The sequence below is a fragment of the Brassica napus genome, chromosome C3 (genome assembly GCF_020379485.1).
Source record: "Brassica napus cultivar Da-Ae chromosome C3, Da-Ae, whole genome shotgun sequence".
Taxonomy (NCBI): Eukaryota; Viridiplantae; Streptophyta; class Magnoliopsida; order Brassicales; family Brassicaceae; genus Brassica; species Brassica napus.
In genome coordinates this window covers 34,111,101-34,133,859 of record NC_063446.1, presented here as the reverse complement: position 1 = coordinate 34,133,859, position 22,759 = coordinate 34,111,101, and the positions used below count along the sequence as shown (strand labels likewise).

The window sequence follows — 22,759 nt, the reverse complement described above, 5'->3', positions numbered from 1 at the left end:
CTCCATCGAAGAGTCTCTCCTTCATAGTCTTATGTGTTTTGATATTGTAATTTAATTCTATCAGGTGGTGGTCTTGTCGGCGTGCTTTTGTATTCGGTTCATGAGAGGCTTGTCTAATCTCTGCCGTTTTTGGTGGTTAGTTGTCGATCGGAGTTTCCTGGCATTTACTTCTCTTCCGATTAAGCGGCTAGGATTTTTTTGTTACTCTTAAATCTTTTTGTAGATATTATGTGCTTTAGGGGGCGTTAGTGGGAATGAGATTTATAATGAGTGTTAGAATTTTTAAGTCTAGTGTTATTGGTTTATAGATTCTCACATTCTCATTAAAATACAGTGTTATTGGTTTGATGATTCTATAATTCTATACAAAATCATTTGTTATTCAAAAAGTTTAGATTTTAATGATTCTACAAATCTATTAAAGTAAGTGTTATAGGAAGTTGAATTCTTAACATTTTAACTCACAAAACAAGATTTTGAGAATATTACATGCTTCCCTTGAATTCTTAGAATCATTACATTACTTTATTTTCATAGATATTCACAATATACAAAATTCTCTACAATTCTTTCCAAATTTAACAAATCTCTCAACTTTTTAAATCAACGAACTCTATAACACCACCTTAGTTTCTCCTATTAAATCAGGAGTTGGATCTTTTAAATCTTTTTGTTTTACCAAAAAAAATAAAGTGTTTTAATATAAAATCCCTTAAAAATAATAATAATTCAATAATTGTGAAAAAAAGATGGGGTCAGACTTTTACATTATTAAATTGATGCTTCTTTAGGAACAAAAAAAAATTGATTGTTGGAATGGCGTTGCTCTGTGTAATTTTATTCAAACAAGTCGGTCAAATATTTACTTAATTAAAAAAAAAAACATTTTATGTCAACAGCACATATGAATGTAAAACATGGATTCAAATCCATGTCTTGATTCAGTTTCACACTTAAAAAAAAGGTATTAGATTACATGTCATGATTTTAGTTAATTAGAACTAATTGTGTTTTATAATGTTTCAGTAATTACCTTCCCCGCGCAAGATGATTATTATTGATGAGATCAGCATGGACCCAAAAACCACAAAAATATCAACATTGAGTGCATCAAAAGAAAAGAAAAACCAAAAATAAAAAATAAAATGATCAAAAGAGAATTAGAAGTCTAGAGAGAAGTGACGTTCTTTAAAAAAAAAAAAAAAAAAAAAAAAAAAAGGAATATCATTGGCAACTTTCTCATCTCTTTGTCCACAAAGCCTCTGATTATTGAGTTTGAGTTCGTCCAGTTTGGTTTCTCAAGGAGGGGCACACACCAACTTGGTCTTCTTCTTCTTCCCATCTTTCTGTTCCAAAATAAAAAAGACAGAAAGATTTTATCTTTTTCTCTCTCTCTTTAGTGAACCATGTTGTTTTGCTCAAAGCTTGGCCACGAAAACGACTGAGTTTTGGCTTATCTTGTCTTCTTTGGCTTCATCACTTAGTAAAAGCTTCCACCTTCTCTTTCTTCTGATTCTTCTCAAATCTTGATTTCTTGGAGAATTCTGAAAAAAGATCCCCCAAATTCTGAATCTCAGATTGAAAGGAGTGTTCCCCCAAGAATCGGTAGATGTGGTTTTGGTGCCGGCCGACATGTCTATAGCTTGTGAGCTCTCGAATCCCAATTCAAAGAAGACGAAAGCAGAAAAACGGATAACAACCAAGATTCTGCTTATCCGGGTTTTATGTGGCTTAGTGGTTCTCTGGCTCTGCTTAAGCTTAAGCTTAGGCTTCTTATGTATATGCAAGAAGAAAGAGGCTGCTTCTGATGATGAATCTTCTTCTTCTGCTAAAGGGATGTTGTTCAGGAACCAGAAGAACGTTAGCAGAAGTGAGATTGATGCTATGCTTTCTCTCTTCTTTGATTCAAATCAGGTTTCCCACAACTTCTTCTTCTTTCTATTATTTGTTTGACAAATTTTTAATTACTTGAAGCTTTTGAATAATTGGAGAACAGGTAACATCTTTTGAATGTCGCAAGGAGAGTGATGGTATTACATGTTCCTTGTCAACACGTTCCGAGAAAGAAGAAGACGAGGAGGAGGAGGCTAAGAGACATTTTGTTGCAGAGCTTATGTCATCATCTGATAATGAAGAAGAAGGAGGTGTGCTGCGTGAGGTTGTGCTGTTTTATGTAATGAACAAATGGCATTGGTGGTTGGTCCTTTGTGTACTACTAGTTGGCGGCGGCCGTATGATATTTGCAAGAAAAGAAGTTTCTTCTTTCGTACAAGACAAGCAGCAACAGCAGCAGCAATGCAAAAGAGCTGGGAAGTGGAGTAAGAACATGCTTCTCCTCTGCATCATCGCGGGAGTTTCTTTGTCTGTGTTATGGTTTTGGGATACAAACGAGGAGATCTTGTTCCAAAGGAAAGAGACGTTAACCAACATGTGTGAAGAACGAGCTCGAGTGTTGCAGGACCAGTTCAATGTTAGCATGAACCATGTCCACGCCTTGTCCATTCTCGTCTCTACCTTTCACCACGGCAAAACCCCTTCTGCCATTGATCAGGTAAACTTAATTGAGGTGTTGTTCTAATAGTAACAAAAATGCATAGATACATGTGTAAATCTAAAGATTTTTTTTAATCTTAATTGCGGCGTGGTTCTAATAGTAACCAAAAAGTATCTAGAGATTTTTGTTAATGTTAATTATGGTGCAATAGTAACAAAAACGTATAGATACATGTTTATATCTTGAGATTTTTGTTAATGTTAACTGCGGTGCAGTGCGGTTTACAAAAAAAGTATAGATACACGTGTAAACTAGAGATTTTTGTTAATGTTAATTGTGGTGCGGTTCCAATAGTAGCAAAAACATATAGATACATGTGTAAATCTAGAGATTTTTGTTAATGTTAATTGTGGTGCGGTCTGGTTAGAAATAAAATTTCATTCTTAAGATTCTTAGCTGTTGATTTGTTGTTTCAGAAAACGTTTGGTGAGTATACAGAGAGAACTAATTTTGAAAGACCTCTCACGAGTGGTGTTGCTTACGCACTGAAAGTAACTCACTCTGAAAGAGAGAAGTTCGAGAAGGAACATGGATGGTCGATAAAGAAAATGGACTTTGAAGACCAGACTCTCGTCCAAGGCTTCGATCCAGCTCCTGTTCAAGACGAATACGCACCCGTTATCTTCGCTCAAGAAACCGTCTCTCATATTGTCTCTGTCGACATGATGTCTGGAAAAGTAAATCCCACTTAAGCTTCTTGTTGTCATAGTCACAGACATGTGATTTTAACCAATCTTAACTCTTTCCTTGTAGGAAGACAGAGAAAACATCTTGAGAGCGAGAGCCTTAGGGAAAGGAGTGTTAACATCGCCTTTTCAGCTTTTGAAATCAAATCATCTCGGCGTTATATTGACTTTCGCTGTGTACAACACCAACCTACCACATGACGCTACTGAAGAAGAGAGGATCCAGGCGACAATCGGGTACCTTGGCGCATCGTACGATATGCCGTCGCTCGTGGAGAAGCTTCTCCAGCAGCTTGCGAGTAAACAGACCATATCTGTAAACGTTTACGACACAACTAATGCCTCGTCTGTTATTAAAATGTATGGCTCGGAGGTTGGTGATATGAGCGAAGAGCACATTAGTAGCCTTGATTTTGGTGACCCCTTTAGGAAGCATGAGATGCACTGCAGGTTTTGTTTCGTTCAGTCCCTCTCTCTCTCTCTCTCTCTCTATGATGATGATCATTCACTCATATCATTTGTTTTTTTTTTTTTAAACAGGTTTACACAAAAACCACCCATTCCTTGGTTAGCTATATTGCCACCAGGCTTCGCACTGGTTATCACTTTTCTTCTTGGTCATATCTTTAATGGAGCCATTAATCGAATTGCTACTGTTGAAGAGGACTATCAGAAAATGATGGAGCTTAAGGCTCGTGCAGAGGCTGCTGATGTGGCAAAGTCACAAGTAACTTTCTTGTTTCTTTTTTTTTTCACTTATACCTAATCAAAGTTCTTATGTTTTGATCAAAATGTTTATTTGATGATTGGCAGTTTCTAGCCACTGTTTCTCATGAGATACGTACGCCAATGGTTGGTGTTCTAGGTAAAACACGGAAGAAACTTAATTATGATTTTTTACCGTTTTTGGATTTTTGTTTCTCTCTGGAAACTGAAACATGTAAGGGATTGTTTTTTATACAGGGATGCTGAAGTTGCTGATGGACACTGATCTTGACGCAAAACAACTGGACTTTGCTGAAACGGCTCATGGCAGTGGGAAAGATCTCATATCGCTGATAAACGAGGTTCTTGATCAAGCGAAGATTGAGTCAGGAAGGCTTGAGCTTGAAAACGTGCCTTTTGATCTCCGGTTTCTTCTGGATAATGTTTCATCACTCCTCTCTGGCAAGGCTGCTGAAAAAGGAATCGAGGTAAACACAAACATCAACACCAAGTTTGGCCTTATTGCATGCAACTCTTCTCTAATGAATGTTGCTTGTTTTGTGTCAAGAACAGTTGGCTGTTTATGTTTCTAGCAATGTTCCAGCTGTTATAGTTGGTGATCCTGGTCGGTTCCGACAGATAATCACAAACCTTGTTGGAAACTCAATCAAGGTATTTACTTCTACCTACTAGCTCTAGGCATTCGGTTCCGGTTCGGTTCTTCGGTTCTAGAGGTTTAGCATCCGTTCAGTTACTTAGAAAATTTGGTTCCGGTTCGGTTTCTTTCGGTTCTCAGTTTGGTTCGGGTAATAAAGTTAGGAACGTGCTCATCTCCAAATAATTTCAGATCCCATTCGGTTTTTCCGGTTAATTCGGATTAAAAAGTCGGAAAATTCGTACAGTACAGTAGCTAACTTCTTTAAGAACCAACATATAAGTCTCTCCTGATGTTTTCTTCTTTTCCCATAAATAAAGTTCACACAGGAAAAAGGACACATATTCATCTCGGTGCACCTAACCAATGAGGTGAGAGAACCGTTTGAAACAGAAGATGAAATACTAAAACAAAGACTTGGTTCGGATGAGACATCATGCAACACGCTCAGCGGCTATCCAGCTGTGAATGCAAGTGGAAGCTGGAGGAACTTCAAGACATTTCAAGACCATAGCTGTGATAAAACCGAGTTGCTTGTTACTGTGGAGGACACAGGGGTTGGCATTCCCGTTGATGCACAATCTCGGATCTTCACCCCGTTTATGCAAGCCGACAGTTCGACATCACGGACTTACGGTGGGACAGGGATAGGTTTAAGCATAAGCAAGCGTTTGGTTGAGCTCATGCAAGGAGAGATTGGGTTTGTAAGCAAGCCTGGTGTCGGCACCACTTTCTCCTTTACCGGAGTTTTTGGAGAACGGGAAAGGGATTCATCAGTGGCTGCCTTGGAGCTGTTCGATCAATCTATTCAGGAGTTTCAAGGATTGAAAGCATTGGTTATTGATAGCAGAAACATTCGAGCCGAGGTTACTCGTTACCATCTTCAGAGAGTTGGCGTATCTTCTGTAGACATTGCTTCAAGTCTTGCAACTGCATCTACTTCCTGTGCCAGGTACTTTTGCTTTACATTTCTTGTTGGAAGTGTCTTAGAATCTCGGTACGGTAATGCCTTTTAGGATTAGGAAAAGTACTTTTAATGGGATAAGATGTTTTCTTAAAGGGAAAAAGAAATCGGGTTTTGAAGTTACTATAAATAAATACGGGTCTACAAGATTGTAAATTATTCATTTTCACATAATCAATAAATAAGTATTTGACTCAATAGCGTTTTGCTTCTCTCTTAAGTTCTTTTGCTTTCTTCAAAGTTAATTCGCGTTTGTTGCTTATTAACAACACTTGTAATGAGATTACTTCATGTGTTACTCAAAAATATTAAAATTGTTTGGCAGTAAATTAGTGAACTTGGATTTAATTCTAATCGACAAAGATGCATGGAACAAGGAAGAGTATGTAGCATTTAACAGTGGTCAAGAGACCTCTACGAGACCCCCAAAGATTGTACTTTTGGCTACTTTCACAACTCCAGCAGAGCTCAGTGAGATCAAATCATCTGGTTTGGTAGACGAGGTGGTGATGAAACCGCTTAGAATGAGCGTCTTGATATGCTGCTTGCAAGAAACCATGGGAAGTGGTGGCAAGAAGAGGCAGACAAATAGAAAACCAAAAAACCTTGGGAACTTGCTTAGAGGAAAACAGATTCTGGTGGTAGACGATACGATGGTAAACAGAAGAGTGGCAGATGCAGTGCTTAGGAAATACGGAGCTCTTGTGACTTGCGTTGACAGTGGCAAAGCTGCAGTTGCAATGCTTAAGCCGCCTCATGATTTTCACGCATGCTTCATGGATCTGCAGATGCCTGAAATGGATGGGTAAAGTCTTTTGCTGATGAATGCAACTACTCATGGATATGATGATGAATGCAACTACTCATGGGTAATCTCTTTTTTGTTTACTGGTGCAGATTTGAAGCAACGAGGAGAGTACGTGATCTGGAAGAAGAGATGAACAAGAAAGAAGAGTCAAGGAAGTGGCACACACCAATATTAGCTATGACGGCTGATGTGATTCAGGCAACAAATGAAAAATGCATCAAGTGTGGGATGGATGGTTTTGTATCGAAACCGTTTGAAGAGGAGGAGCTTTATTCATCAGTGGCAAGATTCTTCGACAAATAAATAAAAAGAACATATATTATTATTATCTATAGTTTAGGCAAATCCATGAAGTTTGATGGTATAGTCAGATTTGTCTATTGTAGGAGTTTCGATTTTTTTTTCTTTAGTGTGAGAAGAATGCAGATTATCTTTGTATAGATATATATATATATATATATATACATGAAATATAATATAGGTGTATAGATTCAGGGCCAAAGGGTCTCTTTAGCTGTAAAACAGTTTGCTTGTTGTGTAGTTAAAAGATGAGTTTAGTTGTTTGAAAGATTGTTGTGTACTTTTCAAGCATCATTTAAATTGAATTTGTCTACATCAATACAGAAAACAAAAAAGCTGCCACCATTTTAAAGATTGTAAAGCTAAAAAAGTGGAAGTAGTAGATGGTTTTGTCTTAATATACCATTAATAAAAGTTGGAACAAATCATATACAATATCCCCAATCTACAACTATTACAACACAGGCTCCATCAACAAAGAAAGACATTCTCTTGTTGTGCTACCCAACTCTTATTTGAACCAAATCGAAATGGCTTAATGGCGCATGCTATATAATATAAAGGGTCATAAGCATACACTATTCCCATCATTATACACTAAATCTAATCCGGTTCCCACCTGAAACACCAAACTGTATGCCTGTACTAATCTCTATGTTAAGCATCTGTATATCATTTTAACACCGATACATATGCCCTTAGCTTTGACCAGACTCTGCTTTTGGTTTCTGTTCCTCCTCACTCTCCATAGTTTTATAATCTGACTTTGTTTTGGCAGCTTCATCTTTTATTTCCTCCGTAGGTTTCGCATCCAAGACTGGACCTTGATCAAGACTTTTCTCATGGCCATTACTCTTAGCTTTCTTTTTCGAGTGATGTTCTTCTTTTGTAATGACAGCTGAGCTCTGTGGAGTTTTGTTGACTTCAGTGTCTTTAGCACTCAGTTCTTTGTCATCGACTTCAGAGTCCAGCGTGTTGTTATGAGTGACAATCCTTCCTGGTGGCATATCGTGGTCGTGGTTTCCCTCGTACGTCATTATAAGCATCTTCGTGTCACGAGATGACCTCTCCACGTGTTTCTTGACTGGGCATCCAGAACTTGAACATCTATAGTAGCTCCTAATAGCATCATCAAATAGAGAAAAACAATGTGACTGAGGGAGAGAAGTATATGAAACTCAAAAGTTTTAAATCAAATCACTTACCTTGGATATGGACTGCCTTTCACAGACTTCTGACCATATTTACGCCACCTGTAGCCATCGTTCACAATATCAAACAGTGTCTGAGTGTGAACCACGTTGCGTGATTCACTGTTTGGCCTCTCCATTGGAATCTGCTCTATGCTCCCTCCTTTCTTCCTGGTTTTAGTAACATCCACATGAGAAGAAAACACAAACGAACATAAATGAAATGTGATTATCAGTACCTTCGCTTTGAGGCAGGACTAATGTTATCCTTGTGAGTTATGTCGCTCTTTATCCTACTTGATGGTGAAACATCAGTTTTCACATCATCGGCCAAAGGAACAACAGAAAGATGTAATCCTCCTCCATGGACCTTTGGTGGTTGATGTGTCTGAACACTACTAGATCCAGATGATTTCTCTGCAAACATAAACCAACATCATAAGCGGCAAAGATTTGTTTTATACTCCCTCAGTATATACAAATAATTGATGGTTTAGCTTTTTTTTTGTATACCAAAAATTGATGTTCTAGCTTTACTTAATGCATTTTGCTTAAAAAATAAAATACAAATAAAAAAAAAGTAAAAATGTCAGTGGTTAGATTTTATTGGGAATCAAATAAAACTTTACACTAATAACCAGAAAGTAATAGACAAAAATAAATATTTAATTTTTCTTACTATGTGTGAACAACCTTAAACATCAATCTTTTGTATACAAAAAAAAGAAATATTCATACCTTTACTCACAGCCGTCAAGACATCACTTCGTCTATCTTGATTCATAGGAACAGCAGCAGCACCACCAAGAGGCTTAGGATGATCATGCTCACCAAAGTAAACAGTATCCACAATCTGTCCACCCGGAGACCGTTCCAGTTGCTTCTTGGCTTTGCAGTTAGGGTGGGTGCACCTGTAATAGCTCCTCACAAACTCATTCCCTTTAACAAGTTTCTGTCCATACTTCCTCCAGTTGTATCCATCTTCCATAACTTTCTCCCGGATAAACGGGCTACTGCTCCCTTCCGAACCAGACTGCAAGGTTAAGACAGTACCACTTTCCGGAATCTTTGGTGCTTTCTCCGAAGCAACAGCTGCTTCTTCAGACGCTGAAGCTGGAACAAGCTGTAGTAGCTTCTCGCTGTCCGTAGATTCCGGAATCTCGGCTGAACATTGCTCAGTTTTAGTAGCCACTGGTGTAGCCTCCATTTTATCAGGGGAAGCAACAACAACATCAGGTGCTTTTTTAGTCTCGCTTGAACTGTCACTAACCAAGACTTTTCCCACCTCAGACATTAAAAGAACCAACAAGAATCTCTAACCAGCAGATAGTAATTTTTAATCAGACGTTAACCTGAAAGAGACCACATGATCAATCAATCAACACAAAAGAAAATACTAAATTATTTCAGCAAATTCAAAACACAAAAAAACTACATAACAAACATAAAGTTCTATGCTTTGGTCAGACGACAACATTCTTAAGAGTCAGCCTTAAGGTCTACATTAAAAAAAAAGTGTTATTAACCAAAAAACAAATGATTTTTCGAGGTTTGATCCCTTATATGATCTACTAAGTTAATCTACCATCTTGAGAGAATCATCGTTTGTCCTTAAACCATCAATAGCATCTAAATTTTTTCCTTTTATTCCCCTCAAATACATTTAATATTAATAAGCATTATTAAGTTCTGAATTAAAGAGCTTTACTAAAAAAACTAAAAGAAAAGAAAAAGTAATCACCTAGCACAGACATCGAGAAGATCACCATCCGACCAAGATTTTCGAAAACTGAAGCTTCTCAAATTCCGGTAAGAACAAGAATCTGCAGATCGAAACCGAACAACCTCAAAATTAGGGTTAAACTAAAAGCCAGAGAGAAAAAGGGGGTCGTGTCCGAATATCAGATTAGTTGGACTTGAGAAGGACTTTGGAGGAGAGAAAGAGAGAAGTGGGAAGGAGGGGATATTATTCGGTGCGGTGCGGCACACTGAAAGATATGTGGATACAGTTTGATCTGAATACGTTTGCGAAGTCTTGAGATGACATATATTCTCTCCCACTCACAACCTGCAAGCCGACAAAATTAAAGTATGCATTGGGACCCACTCAGTGCATAATAATCTCGTGTGTCTCATTAGTATTGTGCCTGGTGGCCCCCCAGAGGGTCATAATGTGGGAGTAATACAAAAATACAGGGATCGATTTTTGCAAATAATAAATCATTCAAGGAACAATGGACTTTAGTAGCAACATAATTTAATTGATTTCTTAAAAGCGAGTTTATAAATATTTTTTACGATTTTAAAAAGATGCGAAACAGGAAAGTAAAATATTAAGTCTATATTGATTGATATGCAGAGCAGCCTCTCATGGAATTTTCATAAACTAAATTAATCAAATGCTGAACCGAACCAACTTTTTGTTTGGTCCATTTCAAGATTGCCAACTAACCTAACAGAAAATCGATTTTCCTAAACCGAACTCACCGTTTTAACTAAATCCGCATGCTTACCTACAACATTGAAACGTTGCACATGTGTAGCCATAAATATACACAACTTTTTAACATTTGCACCAAATATATATATATACACACAACTAAACCAAAATTTTGAAACTAGAGGTCACTAGTTAGCAATAGGCCTGAGACTTTTATCCGAGATCCGGATTTGATCCGAGATTCGATCCGGATCCGATCCGAAAATCCGGATATCCGGAGGGATTGAATCCGGATCCGGATAGTAAAATGTTGGATCCACCAAAACTGGATCCGGATCCGGATATTTCGATTTTTTAGTCCGGATATCCGGATCCGTAAGTTTTATTAATAATTATTTCAAAAATAGTAATATCTATATATAAAAACTAATTTTATTTAATATATTTTCATTTTTATAATAGTATATGTAAATTTTATGTAAGTTTTGTAATTTTATACATAGAAATAATTCAAAACATTATATATTTTTTGTTTTAAATTATTGTTAATATTTTATATATATTAATATTATTTATTTATTTATTTATTTATTTATTTTAAGGATCCAAATCCGGATCCGGATATCCGCCGGATATTACAATTTTTAGAAGGATATCCGACACCCGGATATCCGAGAACCCCGGATCCGGATAAGGATAGTAAAATTATGGATCCGTCGGATAAGGATCCGGGTCCGGATACCTTAAAATTCCCCGGATACCCGATCCGTCTCAGGCCTAGTAAGCAATATAAAGTATAACTACAAAAGAAAAACAAATATTTTTAATCTTTACATTGCAAAAATTCAAGACTGCAATGGGGGGGAAATGAATTGAGATTGCATTTGTGATTTGAGTTTTACATCATTAAAGTTTTATGTATAATTGTGCTTTCTACGTTGGAGGTTCTTCAGATCATTCAAAGGACGGTTTTCTTATGGAAGTTGAAGCTACTAAAGGAAGGAGACCTTTTAATCTTTTGCAATTCTATAATCATTTTATGATGTTTGAAGAGAAACATAAGCATGCCAAACACAATAACTAGGGTTTATTCGATAAATTCATAAACTTAAACACAGAAAACATATAATTAGCCCACTTTCGTGACTCGAAATCGTTTAATAGACTCAACTATTGGTTATTATAAATTGAAAGTATAAATCAAACCACTTTCTCCGAGGAACAAAGCATCGATTCTCACACAACTTGACCTTTTTTTGGAGAACTACTTTTATTTAGGACCTCAAGTACTTTTGTAAGTAAAGTTAGTAAAAGAGCATTTTCAAGAGTCAATTTGTTGAACCACCACTGATCCTCAAACACTTTCGAATTTAGGTAAACAATTTTGTTAATTTGTTCAAATATTCACAAAACTCCAAACGCGAAATTGTAGTGATCAACGCTAGCTACACTCTTTACAAAGATTAATAGAAAGTGAGAGAAAAGAGCATTTTTGTTGAATAAATTAACTAAATTTTTCCAAAGTGAATGAACACTATTTTCATGGATAGTTTAACAAATATTTATATAGTAACACAATCATTTTGATTAAACTGTCTGAAACAATGACACTAATAGGCCATCTGTTTCAAATATGAAAAATGAACTATTGTTTCAAATATGAAAAATGAACTATTGTTTGTGATTGGTATTTTGAAAGTTAGTTTTACCATTTGACCAACTCAAATGCCTCATCTAACCTGTTTCATGCTTCTTTTATCTTTATTCTGTAACCTTACATGTATTTTAATAAAAAGATATATAAGTTATTTTAATCATCTAAATCGAAGTTGGCGTTGACCAAAAATAAAAATCGAAGTTGGTTTTTGTCACCTACCTGTTTCATGCTTCTTTTATTTTACTTCTGTAACCTCTTCTACAGAAAAAATTAACATACTTCTAACAAAAAAAAAGACAGTACTTCAACAAAAAGAGGTTTAAATAAACAAAACAAACCAGAAAAACTAATTCAACTTCCTCTCTGCAGCCTTTCTTTGTCAAGCCACGACAGAGTTCTCTCCTCTTCTTCCAAGTGAAGACGATTCTGCAACATTTTCCCCCATGTCTATTCCATCTTCTTCCTCTCTGTTCACGTTTTCTTCATTACTTTCCTTTGCTGCATCATTGTCTTCTACCTTTGATTCTCTATCTTCTCTCTTCACATCATAGCTCTCAGGCAGTTCCCCTAGGCTCTCCTCGCCGGTCATGGCATTGCTTGTACCAACAACATCCAGCGATGACGACCCACCATCGATCTTGTTCATGTCTTGAGCCTCTGGCAACTGAGGTATCTCGTCGCAAAGCTCCATGTCATCCACTTTGGTCACAGGATCGTACATATGTGTTCCATCGTACACCGAGTTCCCATGATGGGTAAGTGGTAAATGCAACTGATCAACCTCAAGGACAGGTCCTCCAAACTGTGATTCATCTTCACTACCTCCGTAGTCTTCCATTGGATCAATACCTTTCCTTCTCTTCCCCATCCCTTTCCTTCTCACCCTCTCTTTACCTCTCATCCTCTTCCCAAGCTCTATCTGCTGCTGGCTCTCCGTTGGCGTTACTCCCACTTGATCTCTCAGACAATCTTGCGCAAGGCTGATGATCCTTGCCATCATGTTCCCTCTTTCAAGGTCCAAATCATGCGTTGGAAAATTCTCAGCCAGCTCCAATATATCCCTCACATTTGCAATCTGCAAAGGAGGAATAAAAGTATTAAGATAATTACTTGTTATGAACAAACACGAATCAACTATCAACTTGAAGAAAGCAAAGAAAACTTAAGATCAAAAACGTATTGAGGCAAACACTCGTTTAGGGTTTGTATATTATTATGTGAATGAATACATTTACAATCTCTTAGACAACATATTTATAGTATCCTCAAAACCCGATTTTCTTTTTCATTTTAGGAAAACATAATCATCCTAGAAAAAATAATTTTTCTAATCCTAAAAGACAACGAATGCTGGCATTTTTAATAGTGCTCAGAGATTTAAGACACTTCCAGAATATACAGTACTGAAAACATAACTGAGTGTCAAGAAACTATATTACCGTTCTTTGAAACTCGCTTGAGAGAGAGATTGGTCTTCCCACAACTTTGCGGGTGATTCCTAGATACCATCTCATGTAGTCCGCTTCATCAACACCAAGAACGTCATCAGGCACTATATTGTCCCAACGCATCTCCCATTCGTTTAGCTCTGCTTCCATTTTACTTGAAAAGTTCACACCTCCGTCGACTCCACGGGACTTTCTTACCCACTTGTGCACATCCTCCGGGATGCCTTGGACCAAACCAAACTGTTTCAGACAGCGATCAGGTAGGTGTCTCTCCGCCTTGTCGAAAGATATCAGCATCGTCCTCGATCTACCTAACTGCAGAGAGTTTCTTATGTGTTCTGGTATGTATCTACCGTCCATGTTTTCATACGGTAGCCACTCCACCTTAAAAAATTCACAAGGAAAAAATATAAATCAAAACAAGTATGCATACACAGAAGAGAACAAATAAAGCTTACATCAGATGGCTTCAAGACGTCCAGTGCTTTCCGGTAAAAGATCACATCACGGTTTGCTGTTGGACCGTTTTGTTTACCCTTCCACCTAAGCACAAACGGGAAATGATCATGGACTGGCTCACGGTTCAGCTTTGGCCGTCCAATGTTCAAGTGATAGTAACTCCAACACTACACAGTACACAACAACAACAAAATGAATAAGAAGAAACTGTTTTTGGGAGACAAGAAATGAAACTAAAGAGAGCCACCTGTAAGAGCGTCAAGCAACCACAAATGGTGCTTTGGGATTTAACAGAAGCATTCCCAAGCGCTCTATACAAGAAAGCCAAAGCAGCTGCACCCCAAGCAAACGTTCCCGCATCATCAAAATCCTCGAACAGCGGGAGATACATAACAGGGACCTTGTTCCCAGTTGTCGTAGAGAAGATGGTGCTCCCTACCAAGTACAAGAGGTAAGCCCTCGTACGCCTCTCAACTTCTTCGAAAGAAGCGTCGTCAGGACAGAAGGAGAAAGTCTCTTTCAACCAGCTGAGCTTCACCATCCCGCCGCTAGCGTAAGTAGAATCAGGTGCCTGGCCTAAGTACCTCTCGCAAACCGAAGAACAAGTCGTGTACGTGAATCCGATCACAGGCTTGCCGTCGATCCCTAGCCCGAGTAAGAGGGCGATGTCCTCGAGAGTCACGGTCATTTCACCGACGGTGAAGTGGAAAGTGTTGGTCTCTCTCCTCCACCGCTCCACCAAGGCGGAGATGAGAGGGTTGTCGAGACTAATGGCGGGGATACGTCTCAAGTACCCGAAACCGGCTCTCTCCACTAACTCAATCTGTTTTGAGTTGAGCTTCCACTCGCTTAACTTGGAAGTGTGCTCGTGACACCTCAACGCACCTCGCTCCTAAACAGTTTTGTTTCCAAAATCATTGTCAGTAAAAAGGAGACATCAACTCTTATATGAAGCAACACAACAGGGAGAAGGATGTTGAAACCTGGCCATCCCAGACAGCAGAGGAGACATGTTTCTCTTGATCATAAAGGACAATGTCCTTGAGTGGACCAGGATTCGTTATAACGTCCATCAGCATCAACACTCACCTGGGATAATGTTCCACAAACCAAAATAAATCTTCAAACTTTACCATTAAAAATTTAAACTTTGATGAATTGAGAGATGCCCAGATGATATTCAATGTCATGAAAAATATCGAAACCCTAGCAATAAAAATCGAATCTTTCAGATGAGGCCAGAGATTTTTTCCCGAATTCAATTTGATTTACAAAGGATAAAAGAGAAAGCTTTGATTTGGGATTTTTTCGATTGTAGAGACAAGGCAAAGGAGATGAGATACGGAATGAGACATTGACGTTACGAGGGGGATGAAACGACGCCGGAGAAGGGAGACTAACCTGAAAACAGCGCGGAACAGAGATGAACTTTGAATGAATGAATCAAAACGACGACGGATCGAGAATAGGGAGCCTTTGAAGAAGATCTCGTGGGAGATTGAAGGAAACGGTGTGCCAAGAAAATAAAAACCCTCAAAACGACGGCTTCCTCGTCGTAAGGGATAATACCTCTCTACTTCTCTCTTTTTCTATTTTCCAGATTTTTTTCCTAACAAAAATAAAGGCATAGTTTTAAATATGGGCCTTAATGGCCCAAACACTAAACTGCCTAAATTTATATAGATCAACCGGTTATGTGAGTATATACAACCGGTTGACATAACCAACCAAGATATAAAACATATCTAAAACGCATACCGACATCATAGAAATTAGAAAGCATCAGAGACTTCTTACTTGATCAGTTTGTTGCGTCGCAAACCTTCTCATACTTATTTGAGTAAAAATTAGGATTCCGACAAGAACAGAAGACTTAAGAGGAATCAGACATTATGCGAATTAGCAAACCCATAACTCTTTTCACTAAAGACATTTCTTTCTACCATTCTCTCCTCAAGTCTTGTGTTCATGGTGATAACTCTTCTTCTCCACTCACAGTCTTTCGTGACTTACTTCGTTCCTCTCTCACACCAAACCATTTCACAATGTCCATCCTTCTCCAAGCTTCTTCTACCTCTATCGGTTCGTTGAAGTTAGTCCAAACCCATCTCAAGAAATCAGGCCTTGATCGTTTTGTATATGTGAAAACATCCCTTCTCGATCTCTACTTGAAGATGGGTTTTGTAGCGACCGCAGGCAACCTGTTCGACGAAATGCCTGAGAGAGACACCGTTGCTTGGAACGCAATGATCTGCGGGTATTCGCGCAATGGCTACGAGCGTGACGCGTGGCACCTCTTTATAGTAATGCTTCGACAAGGGTTTCTACCTTCCGCAACTACGCTTGCGAATTTGCTACCCTTTTGTGGACAATGCGGATTTGTTTCTCAAGGGAGGTCTGTTCATTGTATTGCTTCTAAGTCTGGCCTGGAGGTTGATTCTCAGGTCAAGAACGCGCTCATTTCGTTTTACTCAAAGTGTGCAGAGTTGGATTCAGCAGAGGTTTTGTTTACAGAGATGAAAGATAAAAGCACTGTTTCTTGGAATACGATGATCGGTGCTTATAGCCAGCGTGGTCTTCAGGAAGAGGCCATCGCTGTTTTCAAGAACATGTTGGAGATGAGCGTTGAGATTAGTCCGGTCACTGTTATTAATCTTCTTTCTGCTCATGTTAGTCACGAGCCGTTGCATAGTCTTGTTGTTAAAACTGGAATGGTGAATGATAACTCTGTGATTACTTCTTTGGTTTGTGCATATTCAAGGTGTGGGTGTTTGGATTCAGCAGAGCGTCTTTACGCATCTGCTGCTCAAGACAGTATCGTTGGTCTGACTTCGATTGTTTCAAGCTACGCCGAGAAAGGAGATATGGACTTAGTAATTGCTTATTTTTCTAAAATGCGACATCTGTGTATGAGAATCGATGCTGTCGCTTTGGTTGGGATTCTCCATGGATGTACAAACTCTTCCCACGTCGAGATTGGAACGTCGTTACATGGTTACGCGATTCAAAGCGGATTGTGCACACAAACGCTGGTTGTGAATGGACTTATAACAATGTACTCTAAGTTCGACGACATCGAGACCGTCCTGTTTTTGTTTGAGACACTGCACGAGACTCCTCTGATTAGCTGGAACTCAGTGATATCGGGGTGTGTACAGTCAGGAAGAGCGAGTACAGCCTTTGAGATCTTTCATCAGATGAGTTTAAGCGATGGACCTGTGCTTCCTGATGCTATCACCATATCGAGTTTACTTGCCGGCTGCTCCCAACTTTCGTGTTTGCATTTGGGGAAGACGCTTCATGGTTATATTCTTAGGAACAGTTTCGGAAACGAGAAGTTTGTTTGTACTGCTCTTATAGACATGTATGCTAAATGTGGAAACGCAGAGCTATCTGAAAGAGTGTTCAAGACCATTGATGCTCCGTGTACAGCAACGTGGAACTCGATGATATCAGGATACAGCTTATCAGGTTTGCAAAGCCGAGCTCTTTCTTGTTACTTGGAAATGAGAGAGCACGGATCGAAACCTGACAAGATCACCTTTCTGGGGGTTCTGTCCGCATGTACACACGGAGGTCTTGTCGATGAAGGGAGAGTATATTTCAGAGAAATGATCAAGGAGTTTGGGATGTCTCCAAGTTTACAGCATTATGCACTAATGGTTGGTTTGTTGGGTCGAGCTTGTTTGTTTAGTGAGGCGGTGAATTTGATTTGGGAGATGGATATGAAGGCGGATTCTGCAGTGTGGGGAGCTCTGCTTAGTGCTTGTATTGTGAACAGGGAGGTTGAGATGGGGGAATATGTAGCTAAGAAAATGTTTATGTTGGATTACAGGAACGGAGGGTTATATGTATTGATGTCAAACCTATATGCAACAGAAGAAATGTGGGACGATGTATCAAGGGTAAGGAGGATGATGAAAGATAATGGCTATGATGGTTACTTGGGAGTTAGTCAAACATTATAGTTTTTCATTATGAGAAACCAGAAAACAGGTTTCCTTAAAATCCTTTTGAAGAATAGTCTTATTAGGACCATTGATAGCACTGAAAACGACAATAGAAACTAGTGGTGGGCTGTGTTTTAGATGGCTTCTTGTGAGTGCGAGTGCTGCAAATACATAGAACATGCATGGGTTGTTATAGCTAATCGGGGGGGGGGGGGGGGGGGGGGGGGGGGGGTGGTTAATGAAAATGTTCAAGAAATCTCGGTGGTTAAGTTATAAAAGATTATTGTTTAGACACGGGCGCATACACCGATTTTTTTAACACCTAGACCGATTTAAAAAAAAAAATTGTTCTGAAAAAATTGTTTCGTTTAGAACACTGTTCTTTAGTATATGAAAGTTTAAACAAAATCAAGATCTTCTAGGAACAGTGATGTAAACACCTCAACAATGTATATAACCAAAGCAAAAATACATAAAAATTGGTGTTGTGTCTTGCTCATTCTCTCTCTTATAATTAGGACACAAGAACTAACTATGAATGAATCCCACTGCTGCATCTATCATCAGTCAAGCCCTCTCTCTTCATCTTCTCCTCTTTCGCCTTGCGGCAAAACACAACCCACGAGTTAACTTCCATCGCCACACAGACACCGACCAGCGTGGACAGACACATACAGTAACCAAGCTTTGCGTACGATCCTCCTTCCCTCAAAACATCAAACCCTTGAAACACATTCACCACGCCCATCACCACGCAACCGTACCCGACAAAATGATGGTAAGACTTCCAGTACCTCCTGAACTTGTTAGTCGTCTTTGGTCTGAACAGCAAAGCCAGCGTTTGCAGCGCCGCCAGCGTGAACGTTGCTATCCCGAGGCTCCGGTGTAAGCCGTAGGTCACTCCGGGGGAGTTCCGGCCGAGCACCATCCCGAGTGAGAAGCCGACTGTTCCGAGGAGGAAACCGGTTAGCTGTATGGCTGCGTGGATGTAGAACCAAGTTGGTCCTATTGACTGCATCTGACGAAGGTATCGAGCTGTTACTGCTCCCGCCGGGAGGAGGAAACCCCACGCCACCGCGTTGATCACTCCGTGTGTCACTTTCAAAGCTCTCGAACCGCTGTTTCTTTTAACCGTTGCAAAACCTGTACAAAACAAAACAAACTCATGACTGTTGTGACAGAACTAATTAGCCCTGCGGATTTTGTCTAAACCGGACTGAACCGAAATTTTTCGGTTTTTGGTTCGGTTACGGTTTTGAGTTAGGTATGATTTTGAAAAAATAATTTGGTTTTTGGTTCATTTTGGTTTGCGATTTTTGAAAAAAAAAATTAAAAAACCAAAATACCAAAAATAACCAAAACTATCCTAATTTTGTAAATAATTATACCAAAATCTACTAAAATCCCAAAATCGATTATTTTTGGAAAAAAATATAAAACCGAACCGAACCGATTTAATTTCGGTGGGATTGTAGCTGAATCAAATTAACATGAACCAAAAATACCTGAACCGAAATAACCGAAACAGCATGCCTAAAACTTTGTGGTTTCGGTCGTGGGAGATTACGGGTTTCGGTCACGAATCTCCTGGTATTAAAAAAAGAAGTGTGTATACCTGAAGTAACATCGAAGGTGGAGAAGGAGGAGAGATCAGTGGAAGTGGTGGGATGGATGGTGGGAGAGTAACCTTGAACGTAAAGACCTCTGTTCCAAACATGGTGGATCTTGGTGTTGTTCGAGGAGAGTTTCACCGATGCGTAAATCTGAACGGAGGCGCCGTTGCGTATAGTCGCCATGTTCCCTCCGTACAGAGAAGCGGAGGAGGAGGAGAGACGGAGGAGGTCAAGGGGACGAGAAAGCAGAGGGCCTTTCTGGAGCTTGACAGAAGAGTCAAGAACGTAAGGGAGGAGGATGAGCTGACCCGAGTTAGGATCCGGAAACGCGATGAGGACTCGAGAGCCGGTCATCTGGGAGGGAGTATCCGGGTTGATCCCCCACCCGACCCACCCGGAAGGCGAGATGAATGTTCCGAAGAAGCAGAGGTCGAGGGTCGCGTTGTGTGGATGGTATGTCCACGCGATTGAGGCTTGTTGTGTGGGAAGAGAGATGCATTTCTCGAAGGTTTTTGTGGATGTGGTGGTGGTGCACTTGCCGGAGACTGACGGCGAGAGAAGGAGGAAGAGAAATGTTAGAGTCAACGTTAAAGTCGTCGTCATTGCTCGATCATCTCCCGTTTTTTTGTTGGTTGAATCAAAGACTATATGTAGTGAAGTAATATGGTTACCAGAAAAATCAATGAAACCTTTTTTTTAATTTAATTTGTATATTTTTGGAGATGGAAACAATGATTTTTCCATTGAAGTCTTTGCTTTGAAGCCAAGTGATCACTCACAGTTGGTTGGTTGTGTAATGTTTGGACATCTTTTTACGATATCATTATGATTCTCATGCGGATAGATTTAATTAAATCTGACGTGGATTAATGACGACATGAAAACGACACCGTTTTGGTTGATTCGTGAAAAGTAACTATTATTCTCTGTAAAGAAAAGGAGGAGAAGACGAAGAATATGGGGAAGACGACAACAGTGACGATGAAAGTGAGCTTGGAAGGGAAGAGAGTGGTGTTGGTTCCGTACATGTCGGAACATGTCCCGAAGTACCACAGTTGGATGCAGGACCCTGCGCTTCTCGAAGCTACTGGATCTGAGCCGTTGAGTCTTGATCAGGAGTATGAGATGCAAATCTCTTGGACTCAAGATCCCAATAGTCTGAACTACCTCTTACCTATTTCAGTTTCTTTTTATATAAAGTTGATCACTTTCTTGTGTGAAATTCAATATTAGGGGTTTAGGTTTTCTTTCCAGAATCTCAATGTTGACTTTGTTTTCATCTGGGTTTTGATTATTAGACCATTATACTCATGATTCTGTAGTTCGAGTTTGGTACTCTTTAGTCAGTTTGATGTCACCAATCCTAGCTTCTTGTGAAGTACACTGAGCAGAGTAGATTAATGAGTTATGTACATGTTTAAATTCATAATGCTTCTGCTGTTGGTTTGATACGCTTGCAGAGCGGACTTTCATTGTGTTGGACAAGGATTTCATGGAGGGAGACTTGGCTCATGGCGAACCTCATGTAGAAGGTTTGTTTCCTCAGTTACTTCACTTGAGGAACTGGTGAATAAAAGGAGATTAATTTACCATGCATTAGTTTGGAATCTTTTACACACACTCTCTCTTTAGTTTATATTGGATTTGTTCTAATTAAAATGGAAATGAGAACATAACTACAAGTCTGCTCCTTTGTTAGTGGTCTCGATCATTAGTTAATGGTTTGGCTTGATTGTTTCAACGCTGAGTCATTGTAAAGAAGTAACCAAAGCTTTATTTTTTTGCAGGCATGGCAGGTGATGTGAACATTTACATGAACGATGTGGATGATCCTAAGGTTGCAGAGGTCGAAATAATGATAGCTGAGCCCAGAAGGTAACTTTCTTCTCTTATCACCAACATTTTTCCTGCTTTGAGATTCGAAATCGACGTGTAGTTATGCTGATGTTATTTCTCTGCACACGATGAATCTTCTTTTTGGGTACACGACCGTTGGTGTAGAGTAGCCGTGGTAAAGGAATAGGAAAGGAATCTGCGTTGATGATGATGGGTTATGCTGTCAAGAACTTGGAGATTCACAAGTTCACAGCCAAGATTGGGGACTCAAACACAGCGTCCCTCAGCTTATTCCGCAAACTGGTACAATTATAACTCACTCTCTTGTCTCAAAAAATGTATATGTACTTGATACCTGAATGTTACAAAGGAAAACAAATGACTAAACACACTTGTTTGTGATTGTAGGGTTTCGAGGACTCTTCTCACAGTGAAATCTTCAAAGAGGTAACTAAATAGTACACTCTCTCCAACAAGGATGTTCTTCTGCTCTTGTGTTAAACTTGACTGAGTTTCTCAAGTCTTCCTTACCCGACAGGTTACACTAGAGTACACGGTGACAAATCTCCGTCGAGCTGAGCTCGTGAAGTCTTTGGAGGATGTTGTCACGCACACTCAATCTCCGGACAACAAATCAGATTAGCTGCTGACAGGAGAAGCTATTGGATAATGTGCTTATTATTGTTAGAGAGTAGAGATCATGTATCGTGCCTGAGCCCAAACATGTGATGGTAGCAGGGACTTTATGAACCATAAGTCCATAATATGTGAGGTTATGAACAAGAGAAAACTATATTTTAAAAGCCATAAGAAGCTTAAAACAATTGCAAACAATAACTTTTATATCTGATCTTTCATTTCAAGGTCTTGATCAGGGGTGATGTATACTTGTAACCGAAAAGTCAAAACAATATTAAATGATTTTCTACAAAACCAAACCGAAATCAAACACAGTAGTCAAAACCAAAACATGTTCTTATGTTCTCCAAATTAGACCTGGGCGTTCGGTCGGGTTCGGACCGGTTTTTTTCGGGTCTGGATCTTTTGGGTCCTAAACATTTAGACCCAATAGATATTTAGAAATTTTCAGTTCGGATCGGTTCTTCCCGGATCCAGGTCAGTTCAGGTCTATAATTAAAATGCCTATAAAATATCCGTAATTTTTCGGATCCATATCGGGTTCGGGTATTTAAGATCTGAAAAGGACATGACATACCCAACTCTATCAAATTTAGTCGATATTTATCATATATGTATCTAAAATTTTACAAAATAACTTAAATGAAACTATTAATAATTAAAATATAATATTTTTAAACTCTAGATTTTACATTTAAAGCTTCATATTATTTAAAAAATGTTATAAAATAATAACAAATGTTGTTAACAAAAGATATTTCAACAAAAGATATTTCAACTAAATCATAAAATAATATATATATAAAATAGAACACAAAAATCATAGTTTTGGATATACATGTTTTTAAGTTGGAT

General features: G+C 38.9%; 6 protein-coding genes across 7 annotated transcripts; 3 read left to right on the top strand and 3 right to left on the bottom strand.

Moving 5' to 3' along the window:
* Window positions 1–927: 927 nt before the first annotated feature.
* On the top strand, window positions 928–6,940 carry LOC106439797 (histidine kinase 2-like). 2 transcript variants are annotated; one of them, XM_013881312.3, is made up of 12 exons: window positions 928–1,483; window positions 1,578–1,914; window positions 1,997–2,551; window positions 2,971–3,231; window positions 3,308–3,690; window positions 3,781–3,967; window positions 4,054–4,105; window positions 4,204–4,433; window positions 4,519–4,617; window positions 4,921–5,552; window positions 5,890–6,369; window positions 6,462–6,940. In XM_013881312.3, exons 2-12 carry the CDS (start codon window positions 1,633–1,635, stop codon window positions 6,673–6,675), a joined length of 3,375 nt encoding a protein of 1,124 aa, XP_013736766.2. In that variant the 5' UTR covers window positions 928–1,483; window positions 1,578–1,632; the 3' UTR covers window positions 6,676–6,940. The 2 variants fall into 2 exon arrangements, with proteins under 2 accessions (XP_013736766.2, NP_001302892.1); NM_001315963.1 differs by lacking the exon at window positions 928–1,483 and having other exon boundaries at window positions 1,633–1,914; window positions 6,462–6,675.
* Window positions 6,941–7,285: 345 nt separating this feature from the next.
* Window positions 7,286–9,642, bottom strand: LOC106440932 (WRKY transcription factor 1-like). The gene is given in 5 exon segments (NM_001316238.1): window positions 7,286–7,791; window positions 7,878–8,033; window positions 8,102–8,279; window positions 8,601–9,214; window positions 9,604–9,642. Coding segments are annotated over 4 exon segments (1,311 nt in total). The 5' UTR covers window positions 9,157–9,214; window positions 9,604–9,642; the 3' UTR covers window positions 7,286–7,370.
* Window positions 9,643–12,148: 2,506 nt separating this feature from the next.
* On the bottom strand, window positions 12,149–15,504 carry LOC106439799 (protein MAIN-LIKE 2). The gene is made up of 6 exons (XM_013881314.3): window positions 15,268–15,504; window positions 14,850–14,955; window positions 14,114–14,758; window positions 13,866–14,033; window positions 13,399–13,791; window positions 12,149–13,034 (listed from the first exon to the last, which is right to left on the bottom strand). Exons 2-6 carry the CDS (start codon window positions 14,943–14,945, stop codon window positions 12,339–12,341), a joined length of 1,998 nt encoding a protein of 665 aa, XP_013736768.1. The 5' UTR covers window positions 14,946–14,955; window positions 15,268–15,504; the 3' UTR covers window positions 12,149–12,338.
* Window positions 15,505–15,584: 80 nt separating this feature from the next.
* LOC106426707 (pentatricopeptide repeat-containing protein At2g04860-like) lies at window positions 15,585–17,874 on the top strand. The gene has a single exon (XM_048751111.1). It carries the CDS (start codon window positions 15,759–15,761, stop codon window positions 17,832–17,834), a length of 2,076 nt encoding a protein of 691 aa, XP_048607068.1. The 5' UTR covers window positions 15,585–15,758; the 3' UTR covers window positions 17,835–17,874.
* Window positions 17,875–18,161: 287 nt separating this feature from the next.
* On the bottom strand, window positions 18,162–20,217 carry LOC106439801 (cytochrome b561 and DOMON domain-containing protein At2g04850). The gene is made up of 2 exons (XM_013881316.3): window positions 19,432–20,217; window positions 18,162–18,959 (listed from the first exon to the last, which is right to left on the bottom strand). Exons 1-2 carry the CDS (start codon window positions 20,030–20,032, stop codon window positions 18,349–18,351), a joined length of 1,212 nt encoding a protein of 403 aa, XP_013736770.1. The 5' UTR covers window positions 20,033–20,217; the 3' UTR covers window positions 18,162–18,348.
* Window positions 20,218–20,328: 111 nt separating this feature from the next.
* LOC111204594 (N-acetyltransferase 9-like protein) lies at window positions 20,329–22,134 on the top strand. The gene is made up of 6 exons (XM_022699690.2): window positions 20,329–20,585; window positions 20,890–20,961; window positions 21,217–21,304; window positions 21,436–21,568; window positions 21,674–21,712; window positions 21,804–22,134. Exons 1-6 carry the CDS (start codon window positions 20,387–20,389, stop codon window positions 21,906–21,908), a joined length of 636 nt encoding a protein of 211 aa, XP_022555411.1. The 5' UTR covers window positions 20,329–20,386; the 3' UTR covers window positions 21,909–22,134.
* The last annotated feature ends 625 nt before the right edge of the window (window positions 22,135–22,759 follow it).

Coding starts and splice junctions, on each gene's coding strand:
- LOC106439797 (XM_013881312.3), top strand. CDS start 1,633: ATGTCTATAGCTTGTGAGCTCTCGAATCCCAATTCAAAGAAGACGAAA. Junction 4,618..4,920: donor TTGTTGGAAACTCAATCAAG/GTATTTACTTCT, acceptor CCATAAATAAAG/TTCACACAGGAAAAAGGACA. Junction 5,553..5,889: donor GCATCTACTTCCTGTGCCAG/GTACTTTTGCTT, acceptor ATTGTTTGGCAG/TAAATTAGTGAACTTGGATT.
- LOC106426707 (XM_048751111.1), top strand. CDS start 15,759: ATGCGAATTAGCAAACCCATAACTCTTTTCACTAAAGACATTTCTTTC.
- LOC111204594 (XM_022699690.2), top strand. CDS start 20,387: ATGGGGAAGACGACAACAGTGACGATGAAAGTGAGCTTGGAAGGGAAG. Junction 20,586..20,889: donor TTGGACTCAAGATCCCAATA/GTCTGAACTACC, acceptor ATACGCTTGCAG/AGCGGACTTTCATTGTGTTG. Junction 21,305..21,435: donor ATGATAGCTGAGCCCAGAAG/GTAACTTTCTTC, acceptor GGTGTAGAGTAG/CCGTGGTAAAGGAATAGGAA.
- LOC106439801 (XM_013881316.3), bottom strand. CDS start 20,032: ATGACGACGACTTTAACGTTGACTCTAACATTTCTCTTCCTCCTTCTC. Junction 18,960..19,431: donor CACCTTCGATGTTACTTCAG/GTATACACACTT, acceptor TGTTTTGTACAG/GTTTTGCAACGGTTAAAAGA.
- LOC106439799 (XM_013881314.3), bottom strand. CDS start 14,945: ATGCTGATGGACGTTATAACGAATCCTGGTCCACTCAAGGACATTGTC. Junction 14,759..14,849: donor CTGCTGTCTGGGATGGCCAG/GTTTCAACATCC, acceptor AAAACTGTTTAG/GAGCGAGGTGCGTTGAGGTG. Junction 13,035..13,398: donor CAAGCGAGTTTCAAAGAACG/GTAATATAGTTT, acceptor CCTCCTTTGCAG/ATTGCAAATGTGAGGGATAT.